At 41.3% G+C, this 14,563-nt stretch overlaps 1 protein-coding gene and 1 long non-coding RNA gene across 2 annotated transcripts in view; one reads left to right on the top strand and one right to left on the bottom strand.

Moving 5' to 3' along the window:
• Positions 1-14,563, bottom strand: part of LOC128586377 (uncharacterized) — a 91,815-nt gene that overhangs the window by 34,628 nt on the left and 42,624 nt on the right. Inside the window, exon 4 of the long non-coding RNA XR_008380226.1 lies at positions 12,112-12,352. This is a non-coding gene — a long non-coding RNA (uncharacterized LOC128586377). The remainder of the gene's footprint in view (positions 1-12,111; positions 12,353-14,563) is intronic.
• TMEM242 (transmembrane protein 242) overlaps positions 13,163-14,563 on the top strand; it is a 31,150-nt gene continuing 29,749 nt past the window's right edge. The window contains exons 1-2 of the mRNA XM_053592137.1: positions 13,163-13,708; positions 14,267-14,367. Coding sequence (XP_053448112.1) covers positions 13,621-13,708; positions 14,267-14,367 — 189 coding nt within the window. The 5' untranslated portion in view covers positions 13,163-13,620. The remainder of the gene's footprint in view (positions 13,709-14,266; positions 14,368-14,563) is intronic.

Here is a 14,563-nt window from a genome sequence, read left to right as displayed (position 1 = left end):
TTACCTTCTGGCTGCTCTTAAGGCAAAGTACTAGTCTCTGTCTATGGGAATCCAAAATGTACCCCTCAGCCAGTATTTAGGGGCTATCACGAGGCATACTTATAGCCCTCCTACCTTTCCCCTTCCCCCCCAAAAAAAACCTTAGAAATAAGGAAAATAGGATTTTAAATTTTAAATTACTTGGATCATAACAGAGAAATGCAAAGTCACCTCAAAAGCAGAAGGACCCTTAGAGCTGTAAGACTTGACTCTAGCTGGATTCAGTAAACTCAGATTCTCTGAAAAGCCACGCGATTTGATCATGGAAGCAGACATCAGCAGTGCTCAATGAATTCCCTTGCAGAGGAACAAGCTTGAATAGCTCAGGCTGTTCTGATCTCACAGGGAGACAGACATGTTAGTTTATCTCAGCCTAAATAGTGCCACTAAATAATTCTTCTAATTCCCCATGTTTCAATTCTGTGCTTACCAAAAACTATTTTTACATGCATAGTACAATATTCAAAAGCAAATCAGGAAATGTGGACCGAGTGCAGAGATGAGAGTATTGCCTACACGTATCGCCATTTTTCACAATCGTAAATGTACAAGCATACCTGTTAACAAAGATACAATGTTTCATCCTTCCTGAGGTGTTTTTCAGCCTGCTATCTACCCAAGACTGAATAATAAACATCTCTGTGAATCTACAAATTTACCTCTATTCAGGCAGGTTAATGAAGACATATCTTTGTGTGGGGTAATCCTGTAGCTCAATTTAACCAAAGGTCTATAATTGTACATTTCTGTCATTTCCATCATTTTGCAAAATACCAACAGCATTGTTGGAGACATCCTTGTAGCACATCTTAGAAACTTATTGCACCTGTGGCTCAAAGGAGTAGGGCACAGGCCCCATATACCGGAGGTGGCGGGTTCAAACCCAGCCCCAGCCAAAAAACTGCAAAAAAAAAAAAGAAACTTATTAACTATTTCTCTGCACAGATTTCCAAAGAATATGGACACTTTGAAACGTTGATAAATTTTACCAGAACTTTTCTTTTTATTATTAAATCATAGCTGTGTACATTGATATATTCATGGGGCATCATTCACTAGCTTCACAGACCGTTTACCAAGTTTCACATATACCCTTGTAAGATGCACTGCTGGTGTAATCCCACCAATCCCCCTCCCTCTACCCACCTCCCCCCTCCCTCCCCTCCCTTTCCCACTTCCCCCTATTCTTAGGTTGTAACTGGGTTATAGCTTTCATGTGAAAACCCTAAATTAGTTTCGTAGTAGGGCTGAGTACATTGGGTACTTTTTCTTCCATTCTTGAGATACTTTACTAAGAAGAATATATTCCAGCTCCATCCATGTAAACATGAAAGAGGTAAAGTCTCCATCTTTCTTTAAGGTTGCATAATATTCCATGGTGTACATGTACCACAATTTATTAATCCATTCGTGGGTCGATGGGCACTTGGGCTTCTTCCATGACTTAGCAATTATGAATTGGGCTGCAATAAACATTCTGGTACAAATATCTTTGTTATGATGTGATTTTTGGTCTTTGTAGGGCATCCGGTATATGCCCAGTAGAGGGATTACAGGATTGAATGGCAGATCTATTTTTAGATCTCTAAGTGTTCTCCATATCTCTTTCCAAAAGGAATGTATTAATTTGCATTCCCACCAGCAGTGCAATACCAGAGTTTTTACAAAATAATATCGTAATTGTTCCAGTGTCTGCCAACTATTTAGGTAATAAATCATTAGGCTATTGTTTATTTTTCTGATTACTAGTGAAACTGAAATTTTTTCATGAACGTATTAGACATTTGAATTTATTTTCTGATCTTCCTACTCATATTCTTTGCCCTTTTAAAAAAGCGAGGTATCTATCTCTTTTTATCTATTTACAGAGGTCTTTATATTAATAAGGATATTAACTTTTGTGGTATGTGTTGCAAATATTTTTCTGTTATTTGTCTTAAGCTCATAATGTTAGGGATGAATTTAACTTCAAGGAACAGAAAACTGAACTCTATTCTCTTAAATAAAATGGACTTATTATCTCATGCAACAAGCATCTCTGCTGAACTGATTCCGACAGTTGACAAGGTGAGGGCTCATATCACTGTCCCCTCTTGGCCTTCCTTCAGTAGATATTCATCTGTATTTTTAAAATTACTTTTATGGCTTCCTTATAGCATAAAATAGAAATCAACTTTTGTTCCCAGATCATTGGCCAGGTGTCCCACAATTACTTTTGAACTTTCTCCACTGATTCGAGACGTCCTGATTCTTCACTTAGCTATGGGGTCCGCTCAAGTGCATTTCAGTCCTTACTATTCCAGGGCCTGTCCTCCATTGCTGTGCTATGGATACTACTTTGATTAATGAGCCTACCATGTGTTTTAACATGGCAGGACAAGTCCTCCTCGTAATATTACTGTCTCAAAAATGTCTTGACCTTTCTTGCACGCCTATCATTTAGTTGAATTTTGAATCATCCTATTAAATATTTTAAATGAACTTATTTGGATTTCAACAGGAATTGCATTACATTTATAAAACAAGGGAGAAGAATTGCCAACTTATACAGTTAAGACTTCTGAGCCACAGGCATGATGTAGTCAAGTTTTCTTGTACGTTTCTATAAAATTTTGTAATCATCACATAGTGTGATTTTTCTCTCTGCCTTGTATTTTAATGAGTTATAGATAATGTACAGGAAAATCAATGATTTTATAAAGATTTATTTTGCATCTGGCCACTTTACTGAAACCTCATTTTATTCTAAAAGTTTTCCCTAGTTATTATTTGTCTACTAAATCTCCTAGAGCCTTAAAGAGGGGCGTCACTGCAACTTTCTGATTGTTTGAAAGCTTCCCATTATGGTTATCCCACCGTGTTTTTCGTTGCCTTTATTAAGCTGAGATTCGCATTCATGAGCCTGGTTAATGTGATTTCCCCTGAGAGATAAACCTTCTCTTGCTCTGTCGCCAAAACCAAGTTTCAGAGACAGCAGAGCTGAGTGCTATGTGACTCATGTCCTGTTACATGAGCCATCCTAGAAGTTCTAAGCTGTCACTCTGTGGAAGAATCTCTTCTCTACCACCTTGAATGTATTAATCCAACTTGGATTCAGACAGTCCTTGTAATGGCAAACAATATAATTCAAAGTGCTTAATTCCCTTTGGGGGATATTTCAAGGTTTTAGAAGGTTCTGATTTATAGAGACAAAAATCTCCCCAATACAGTGTTTCCCTGTGCCTCCTGGGAAGTCTGCCCCTTCTCTGGCATCAGTCCCCAGTTCTTTTCTCTATCCAGCCTAAACATACCTTTGTCTCTCAATTAAATCTTCCTAAGCAACATGGATAAGACTTCCCGCCCTCCCTGTCACTTCCCTGCACCTTCCCTGCTTTCTGAGGATGCTGCCTCAAGGCTGTGTCAGAACTGATGAGCCGGGCAGGAAAGGCCTTCTCGCTGGGTAGGCACGCAATGACCCTCACTGATTCTGTGTTGTCTCCAACTAAATTGTCCTTGTCTTTGTCACAGGAAGTGCTGTTCGTCAGTTCTCTCTCATCAGCACTTGTGTATTTTCTGAAAATTGGATTTATCCCTGTTAAAATTAATTTCATTCGTTTTTTACTTCTGTTCTTATGTAGCTAAGTAATTTTGAGACATTTCTCTCAATCATCTCCTTCATCAAATAACTAAACCTTCCCATTCTGTGCCTTTTGTAGAATTGAGTAGGCATGCCTTCTAGCTATAGGTCCAAGTTGCCTAAAAATACGTGAAATGGCCTGGGGCAAAGAGAGACCTGTGGCCTCAGGAGACTCCTTCCAGGTGATACATAAGTCACTCGTCTCTGAGCACAGCCCTCACCCAGCTTCAAATACAACCAGCCTTACTGAACAAATTATGAAAGGAGGGACTTTGTCAACGGTCTGCTGAAAGAGGAACACAGCATTGCCCAGAATTCTGTTGGACTCTGTGATGCAGTTACAGGTGTGGCCACTGCAATGCCGAGGATACACAGGAAAGGCCAGGACTGGGAGTGGGATACACAGTGGGTAGGGGGTGAGTGGGGGCATCAAGCTAACTTCAAGCAATATTAGAAAGCGTGGCCACCAACCCAGCTCACGACACCCTGCGGCCTCTGCTTATGGGGTCCTGTGAGGGGTCAGCATGTGGCACGTGTGGTTATGGGATCAGTATGTATAGCCACAGAGCTGCCATGTGTAGAGGTGTGCAGTGACCTGCTAAGGCAAAGCAACTTCACACGAGAGAGGGAGTGTATTTCCAGTTCTAGCAAAGAGGTCATAAGAGCCAGTGACAGTCCCAGGAAAGATGGCTCTTGTGGAAGTGTGGTAGAGAACGTGGACCCCAGTAGTAGGCCTTGAAGGACAGCTGCTGTGATATTAGGAAAAGGAAGAGCAAACAGATCCAGGAGAGAGAGAGACAGAGAAACAGAAAGAGAAAGGAAGAGAGAGAACGTCGAATGTTGAGGGGCCCATGCAATGAACTCTTCCCCCATGGGCAGAGCTGCTAGCCTGGATATGACTGTCTTTGGGTCTGGCAGCAACTCTGGTCCACAACTCAGGGTACTTGGGTCATGTGACATGAGACAGCAACTTCTGTGAGCAGAACTGTGTCTGGCCATCTATCTCAGAAGCTGAGGTACATCCTTGAATTTCTACAGTGCATTGTTCTCTTATAACCACAGCTCACCAGGGACTCAGTAACCGTAATGGTAAGAGAACTTGTGCATGAGGTAGTGTGCTCTAAAACCAGGAGTCACGACGGACCTGGCATGGCATCTGTAATTAGGAGAACTTGGGAGAGACCTTGCTGGCCGTGAGATGATCAGCTGTGTGACCCGCAGCCCTGCATCTCTGCAAAAGACAACCAAATAAGGATAAATATACAGCAGGGCTGGAAATAGTGCATCTGATTCTACTGTACATCAGTCTATTTTGGTTTCTCAGTTCTCCCAATTCAGAATATGCTTTGGGGACTGCATTTTTCTTTCTAATGGATTGGAATGAAGTAGCTTATTCACGACCATTTTGCCCCCCGCCTCCCCGCAAATAGCTTTCTTCTCTTTCAGGATGTGAAGAATAGCTCTAAATTTGACATGGGAAAGTGAGATGTTATTGTGGACTTAAGTAGACGAAAAGCTTCAACCCCTTTGTGCAACCTGGTCTTCACTGTAATGACCACCCTTCTGCTTCAGAGGAACTGGCAGCGGCATCCATACACCTGATCACGAGTTGCGGGAGAAGCGGGAGACATTGCTCTCTGTCCTCCAAAGGGAGGAGCCTTATTTCTCCAAACTTAACTGGAATTACACAGTTTGGGAACTAGGAAGAATCCCAGTAACCAATAAATTCAGTATTTCCTTACACTCTAGTCTAAGGTTCACAAGCTCAGGAGATGCTCCCCAAAGCCTCGCTTGTCAAATAAGTTATAGAATCGCTGCTTATGGCCCTGTCCTCTTGAAGACTTCCAAGAGGCCCTAAAGCAAAGAAATCTGCTAGATTGCATTTGCCAAACTTATTTGATCACAAAACCTGTTTATTTTCCAGGGAACACCCAACAGCTTTTGGAATTGGCATGCCATGAGGCATATTTGAAAAAGCGCTGATCTGTTCAAGCCGTCCCTCGTTTTACAGAAGGAGAAAATGCAGCCCACATAAGAAACGTTGAGACAACAGTCCTATCCGCACCACTGGCGGGGCTGGGCCTAGACCTGGCTTCCAGACTCTTTTATCACCTTGCGAGAGGCATTGTGAACAGTAGCTCTGATGCATCCCCAAGCACATTTTCATTGTCTGGAATTTGAGGTTGCATTTATTTATAGCACACTCAGCAATAAATCCATCAAATGCTTTGAAAGTTTTAAAAGGGGCATTGGGCCCTGTACAGTTGACCTAAATAAAACACCATCCTCTAAGTGACATGTCATTTACTGTATAGTGAAATATTTTATCAGGCTGTAATTACTTTTATAAGCAAGAGTAAATCAAAGGGGTCAAAACTCAGTAAAATGTTACTGAATATAAGTACACTACCCAGTTGAGAAGTAAGTATGCTTGCCTCTCTTGTAATGCAGAGAAGAATACTGAGGCAAAATTGTAAAGATTTGTCCAAAGGTCACATATATATATTTTTCAAATCATGTAAATTCAAGTAGTTTGAGTATGCATAGCAAATGTTTTTCTGACTTAGTCTCTGAATCCCAAAGGTACTTTGAATCTCTGTATATATTAGCACTTCTTTGACCATACAATTGCTTCTGAGACTCAAGCCTTAGATGCATTGAAATCTTTCTCAAGATATTTTTCTGACCTGACATATGAGGTATACTCTTAAAAGTGAGGATATTTTGATTGGTTTCTAGCTCCTGAATACCAAGTTTTCAAATACCATATTTCCAAAGCCAATACTGATTCACGTGGTACCCTTTTGTGAACTAGGAGAGGTGCCCCTTTCCTGGGGCAGCTGCACCTCAGTACTAAAGCACAAGGCTCAGTGAGCAGAACATAGGCCAGATTCTACCTCCGCCTGACTCCCTTCCTGAGATGAAGACCCTTAGCAAATGAACAAGTTTTACAACTGAAGATGAGGGCTAGCCTGGTGTATTGACTCATGACTGTAACCCCAGCACTTTGGGAATCCAAGGCAGGAGGATCACTTGAAGCCAAGACCCCCATCTCTACAATTTTTTTTTTAATAAGCTGGGTATGGTGGTGTACACCTGTACTCTTGGATACTTGGGAGGCTGAGCCAAGAGGATTTCTTGAGCCCAAGCATTTGAGGTGACAGTGAGCTATGAGCTATGATCATGCCACTGCACTCCAGCCTGGGCGACGGAGTAAAACCCTATCTATAAAATAAAATAAAATAATAAAGGCAAGGGCTCTGTCTGTTTCCCTCTCTTTCATCCAGTCCTCCACCCCTGCAGGGCGGCACCCATTCCTACCTACAGATCCAGCTTCGTCCTGACCTGAATCAGCGTGTATTTTACAGAGTCAGGCCTCTCAATGTGCCTTGTTGACTTCAGTATCAGAGTATGTCTGACACTGTCACAGTGATCCAGGTCTGATAACTGAGCTCTCCTGTGGTCTCTTTTCAGTTCCCTGACAGTTTTAACTGAGTTTGTGTCTTGGAATTAATTACCAGCTACCATCTCTAGGTCTTCAGTTGGCTGAAGGTCTGGGACCCTGTTACCCATGGACAAATCTCTTGGGGACAGTAGCCTTCCTGCCTGAAGTTCTGTACTCCCTCCCCTGCCCTGGATTACATGATGCCATATTACCTATTTAGAAATCCTTCTACTTCATCTCACAATTAGACCATCTGGACTGGAAAACTCTTGCCATTTCCCCCTAGCATTTGCTATGTTTCCCAGGAGAAACCTTCATACTTCTGAGTTCTTTGGGCCTCAGGAGCTGAGTCTCCTACTAGGAACTAGCTCCTTCCTGCATGTCCCCTCTGAATTTCAGTCTCCTAGGCCCTCTGTATCCATGTGTACAGTAATAGTTTATATTCAGAGGAGGGATTTATGCACTGCAAATTTTGTAGTAAGCTGTATTTTATCTGTTAAAGCAGAAAGTAGAAGATATGCAATAAGAAAGAATATTAACCATAGAAGTTGAAACAAAAAGTGTTTTGATGAAATTCTCACTTAGAAAATTAAGGGTCAGGGAACTATAAGCTCCACTGAACAAAGAACTTTGCTTCTTCACTTAACCAGAATAAATCTCGCACCTAAGACCATAATAGGTGCTCAGTAAATACTTGTTGTGTGAATGAAAAATAAAGTCAATCTCCATGCAGTATTTGGTCAAGAAAGGGTTTAGTATTTTATGTAGTCACTCTTTCATCAGACATGTAATAGAAGCTGTTTTAAAATCATCTTATCATTCGTAATCTTTAATACATCAGAATAGGAGAGGATAATAAAAATAAATACAATAAACATAATATATGTTAATGACACAAGTGGTAGATACCACAGAATTTAATAATTATAACTGTAACATATGCCCTTGTATATGAAATAACTGGCAAAATGATAATGTGTAGATGAAATATATTTTACTTTTGTGAATGTTAAAAAGTTTTTCTATAACTGGGATTCACATAAGCCTAAAAATAATAATGGTCTATAGTGTCAGAATATTAGACAATTTACAAAATGCTTGAACTTATGTGATCATATTTGATCCTCACAAGAAGACAGAGGATCATAAATTAAAGGAAATTATGTGCATCACTCTTTTATAAGAAAATATCTAGTGGCTTATGAGATACAGCAGCTTTCAAAATGATTTCTGGTCTATCATTAACAGTAATAATTCAACTGATAGCATAGAAAGAGATAGGAAAGATATACTCTACCATAAAGAAAAATTGAAAAGAAGAATCTATAATGGTAACTTTCATTTGCTGTGATGAAGACAGGCCTATTACTCAAGCTGGGATGGTTACAGAATACACTTCTAAAGATAAGTAATGAGATACCGGAAGTGAGAAATGAGACTCAAGCTTTCGAAGTCTAGCATCAGCTCACTCAAGAGGAATTATTACCTTGCTTATACCATTTATACTGCAGGTATTGATTGTAGAAGGGCACTTCTAAGTAGTTGCAGCTCTGGAAAGCCAGAGCTGATATTGGGAAGGATTCAAGAGTCCTGACAGCAGCAAACAGAGCGAGGCAAATACTTTGTGCGCTCTCAGCAGCCCACAGTACCTCCTTGGCCCTGATGCTTCTTTGCTTTCCAAGAATGTTGTCTCACAAAAACTTGATAACTAGGATCTACAGAGAACTCAAATTAATCAACAAAAAAAGACCCAGCAATCCCATATATCACTGGGCAAGAGACATGAATAGAACCTTCTCTAAAGAAGACAGACGAATGGCTAACAAACATGAAAAAATGCTCATCATCCCTGATCATCAGAGAAATGCAAATAAAAACCACCCTGAGATATCACCCAACCCCAGTAAGAATGGCCCACATCACAAAGCCTCAAAGTTGCAGATGCTAGCTTGGATGTGGAGAGAAGGGAACACTTCTACACTGCTGGTGGGACTGCAAACTAATACAACCTTTTTGGAAGTATGGAGAATCCCCAAAGAACTCATGTTAGACCTCCCATTTGATTCTGCAATTCCATTACTAGGCATCTATCCAGAAGAAAAAAAAATCCTTTTATCATAAGGATATTTGCACTAGACTGTTTATTGCAGCTCAATTTACAATCGCCAAAATGTGGAAACAAACTAAATGCCCACCAACCCAGGAATGGATTAACAAGCTGTGATATATGTATACCATAAAATACTATTCAGCCATTTAAAAAGATGGAGACTACATATTTTGTATTAACCTGGATGGAAGTGGAACACATTCTTCTTAGTAAAGCATCACAAGAATGGAAAAGCAAGAATCCAATGTACTTAATTCTAGTATGAAGGCAGTAGATGAGCTAATACCAGAAGTGGGGTGGGGTAGGAGGGAGCGGAGAGAGGGAAGGAGGGATGGGGATGGGGGTCACTGTGTATGGCACACCTCTTGGGGGTAGGACACAATTATAAGAGGGACTTTATCTAACAAATGCAATCAGTGTAACCTAATTCTTTGCACCCTCAATGAATCCCAAACAACAAAAAAAGGTAGATTTCCTGGGCTTTACCTATCCCCTCCTTTTTTCCCTGTTGTCTTCTTCCCTTAAATATTAAAGTTCCCAAATCCCTCTTCAGAAAGCCACAGATGTGCCTGTGGTTTGTGTTTTTTCCCAGGTATGTCCTCAAACTTCATAAACTCCATTGATTGAAAAAAAAAGAATGTTGTCAAGGTGTATCCTGCAGGAAACCTGGATGAATTACCTTGGAAATCTACGTAATACTTCTATTGAATCAGGAAAACCCATCTTTTAAATAAAGCGATACATTTTTAAGTACTTTATTGTTTTCCTTCCTTTTTTCCTTCTCACAAAAGTAATATATGTCTCTTGTTAAAATTTTTCTAAACAGGGTTGTGCCCGTGGCTCAAAGGAGTAGGGCACCAGCCCCATATACCAGAGGTGGTGGGTTCAAACCCAGCCCCAGCCAAAAACTGAAAAAAAAAATTTTTTTCCAAACATTATGAAAATATGTAAAAACAAATGTCACTTTGGTCAGCATTCTACTTATTAAAGCAGAAAGCCAAAGAAATGTACATAGAAAATTTGCCTTCCCCCTTCCCTCAAAGTAATCTCTGTGAATCATTCAGTGTAAAGCCCAGCAGACCTTTTCCTCTACGCACATGCTTAAGTAGTGGATGATACAGTGATAATGATTTGGACAATATATGACCATTTTCAGATTTTAAAAATAATTCAGTCTCACACTTTTAACACAGAGAAGTTGATGCTCCAAAGAAATGTTTTTAAAATTAATGAAAGAAAAAAAATTAATGGGAGAAACTGAATAAAGCTAAGCCTGCCCACATTCTGGGAACTGTAATGCTAATGGGTTTCTAGCTGTCAAATTTTGTTAGAATCTACAGGAGTCAAAATGTTCCAAATAAGAAGGACTTTCAGCTGACTAAAACAAACACCAAAATAGCAACAGTGTCTGTCTCTGATAAACTTGCTTTCCCAGCAGTCTCCTTTGCTTCCAAGAGATTTCTATTACATTTTCCTAAAAGAGTATCATGCTTCCATTGAAACAACAGTCCTGCTGGGATTGTATGAAGCATTGGAGCTCTGCAATTTTCTAATTTCTGGTTTCCATACTTGGAAATGCTTTGTCTTGCTGTTTGAGAAGTAAAGTCCCTGTCTTGTAAAGAAACAGTGCTCTATATGTTTGCAGGTCACCTGCTGGGAGCTTGTATTATGCCTTCCCACAGAAACAAGTCTATCTGGCTTAGGGCAGGTCAGTTCATCAGCTCCCACCCAAAGTACCTAACTGTGTGTACTGTAGAAATATGAGCCTTGCACAACACTGTCTTTAAAGACTTTTCTTTTAACATTCCTATTTGGGATGATTGGAATGTGGTCCTAATCTTAGGGCCAGGGATTTCTCCTTCCTTGTGATTCACAGGCTTCCAAGGCCCTGGAAACAGCATCTCCAGACCTAGCACAGAGCAAGCCACAGGGATGATGGCTGGGGCTAGTAAGAAATGGGGTTGTAATACCCCCCACAAGCATACCTTGTCCAAGGAGCTCTCAGTCCCTCACATATACCATAAAGATCTCAAAGTGAAAATTGCTCAGCTAAGGCTAAAGAGTAACTATTGGTTTGTTTTAATTGTCTTTTCAGACCTATGTCTATGGGGGAAACGAGATTTCAGGTAGAAAAAAAGGAAAACTGTCTTTTACTTTAGGGAATAAGAATGAAAGTAGAAGATTTGTGAGCTGTATCATCCAGAACTCAAGCAGACAGGAGTTGCACAGGGTGACTGGTTACTCAGAAAATGGAGACAGGCTCTGGAGTACAGGATTCTGTGACTTCCTCAATTTAAAGATTTAATATTTCCCTTCTGCTCCTTACACTGAATAGCAATATAATCCTTAAAGTTTCTGTTCTTTTTTGGAGGGAGACATCAAAGGAGACAATGGAGGAGTCTGTACATTTTCCCCCTTTGCGGTCTTGGAAAACAGATTTCCAAGTGTTCGAGTGGATAGTGTGGATTTTAAGAAGTGTAATCTGTAAGAGAAGACTTTCTCAAAGTGCACCCAGGGACATCAGCATCCCCTGGGAACATAGTTAGATAAACAAGTGCTCAGGTTCTACTGCATCAGATTCTGGAAATAGGGCTGAGCAATATGTATCCAATGAGTCCTTCCAGGGGGTTCCAATTATCATGATCACACTTAAGGACCATTTGCACAGTGTATCCGAAAAAATCTTGTTTAAAATCCTGGCTTTGTAACTTAACATGTGTGAGCTTGTTAGTCTTTGAGTTTATGGAGATTAAATGAGATCATGTATTTGGGGCACTTGGTGCAATGATAAACATATAGAAAGCGCTCAATAAATGTCAGTTGCTATGGTCACCATTGTGTATGAGGGGAAGGAAAAAGGATGAGTCTTTAAAACCTTCAACGAGTTAGCACAGCACTTACCAGCTTCAAGGGTCCTTTCAGATACTGATACTGTGCTTTCAAGGAATCCAATAGTCCCGCACATTATGTGAGATCTCATCTGCGCAGAAATTTGAACACAGCAGTTCTCAATCCTGGCTGGTCATAAGAATCCTGGTGGAGCTTTCAAACTTTGCTCTGGATGTTAAGATCCATAATCGCCAGTGGTAAACTCGGGGCATCTATAATTTCCAAGATCTTCACAGGTAATGCTGCAAAACAGCTATAAGAATCAAAAGTGATGCTATAATAATTAAATCCTACATTTATTAAGCATTTATTGTGCCAGGCACTATGTTAACTTTATAGTCATTGCTTTATTTAATTCTCATAGCAATTCTTTGGGGTAGGTACTATCAGTTTATTTTACAGATGAGGATACTGAGGCATACAGGGGCTGAATAAACTCCAAGTTCACACAGCAGAGAAATGGTTTAGGACCTGAATCCAAGGTGGAGCTACTAACTGCACTTAACTGATGCAAAACCTGATTCACACATTTACTCATTCATCCAACATGCATTTATTGTGCATGATCCAGGTGATACCTAAAAGCTGAGGAAAATAAAAAGGAATATAGATTCTCATCCTCATCCTCAATAAGCTCAAGGCCAAGGGATGGGGGTGGGGAGGTGGAAGGAGCTAGACTGCCTCATTTTAAAAGATGATGTCATGCATCTCTGTCTGAGAGGCTGAAAAGATGTCCTGTGGCCGCTAGCCTTCTCCTCTTAATGGCCATTTACAGAATCCATCACCGTGAGCTAAGCAGCCTCCTGCTAGCTGCCAACGTTTCCGCAGCTCTACAAGCCCTTAGGGCGGCCTCTGCTCTCCTCGCTGGAGTTGTACCATTCATTCGGTCATCTTGTTAGCTGTCTACTCCCCGCCGTAGGACCAACGAAAATGGGGGAAGGAAATCCATCACCACAGAGCTGGGAGGCTGGATCTCTTCCAGAGATAAAGCCAGTCACTTACATTTAAAGGGACGACTGCTACAAAATTTCCCAGAAAAGTACCGAGAAAACACTGACGTCTCCTTTTGAAAACTGCGGAAGGTTAGCGTTGGACCAATCTTTGGACGCAGCATAAGGCTGACCTGGAAACTGAGCTCCAGGGTCTCTCACTAAGCTGGCAATGGGCTCCTGAAGCAATCTCAGACCCCTCTCTGCCTCCTAGAGTTAGGGCTAAGCTTTGTTTCAAATAGACATTGTAATTATTGCAATTCTGCCCTGATTGCCTTGGAGAAGGCAAATGATCCTCCCTGAGAGACTGGTTTGGAGGACACTGCCCCAGCACCGGGCTGGGGACACTGAGTGCAACCCCCTTATCTTCCCCACTCCACAGAAGCAGCAGAGAGCTTGGAGACGGCGGCCATACTTCGGACACGTATTCAGGTTGCACAGAGGGAAGTGACCCCGGAACCTTATCTCTTCGCCTCGCTCTCGCTTCCACCCGGACCGAGTTGGCGCAGGACACACGACTGCAGACTTAAACATGGAGAAAGCGGGCTCTGGTGGTGAGCTGATGTCTTCTCGGCTGGAGACTTCGGGGTCTACAGACGACCGGCTTTTCATGGTCAAAGGTGCGGTGTGGATCAGCGCGGTTGTCGGGCGATCTCATCTGGGCCCTGGCCTGCGCCCCAGCGGGTATACCCAAGCATTCCTCTCTGAGAGCCCTGAGCTTGGGCATGCCCCAGAGTTTAGCCGGTGGGTAAGTCGCTTGCGGGTCGAGTCTCCCCTTGGACGGAGAGCACATCCTGCGAGCTATTCTCCGGTGCGTGAGGTATTTTGCCTTTACCTCTGCAGGTTTTCTCGAGTCTTGCCTTTTTTAATTGCTACTATCGCTTTTCCTGCCCGGGAAAAACTTCATGCCGCTATCCGGGGGAGGGGGAAGTGCCCTCTCTCTGCACTTGGGTACGATATCGCAGAATGATTCCAGGAACTAGAGGTCGTGAGGTCACGCAGAATTCACAGTCGTTATCATTTACAGTTGACAAAAGCTGCTGAGCCATGGTTTCTTCATTTTCAAAAGTGATTTTGACTGTAATTTAAATAGTGTCTGAAACTTACCTGTGTATATCATTTTAACTTCAGGTTTTGTTTTTGTTTCTCTTTTAAATCCCTCTCTAACCTCTTGGCAGGTGGAATTTTCTTAGGTACTGTTGCTGCAGCGGGAATGCTGGCTGGATTTGTTACAACATTATCATTGGCTAAAAAGAAAAGCCCTGAATGGTTCAATAAGGTATGTGACACTGAACTCCATTCATAGCATTGTTACTGTTTACATACAATAAACGGCATCTTTTTCCATAGGAAAAATAAACACTGATGGCCTTTCACATTACTTTAAGAGGAAAATTTATATATACCTTATGATTGAAGGGTACAAATTAATTTTAGTCTTTATTTTTATTTAAGAAGTACTTAGGTATGTACTT

Source organism: Nycticebus coucang, chromosome 5 (assembly GCF_027406575.1).
Source record: "Nycticebus coucang isolate mNycCou1 chromosome 5, mNycCou1.pri, whole genome shotgun sequence".
Classification (NCBI taxonomy): domain Eukaryota; kingdom Metazoa; phylum Chordata; class Mammalia; order Primates; family Lorisidae; genus Nycticebus; species Nycticebus coucang.
The sequence above is the reverse complement of the archived record's forward strand: the minus strand, read 5'-3'. Positions and strand labels throughout refer to the sequence as shown.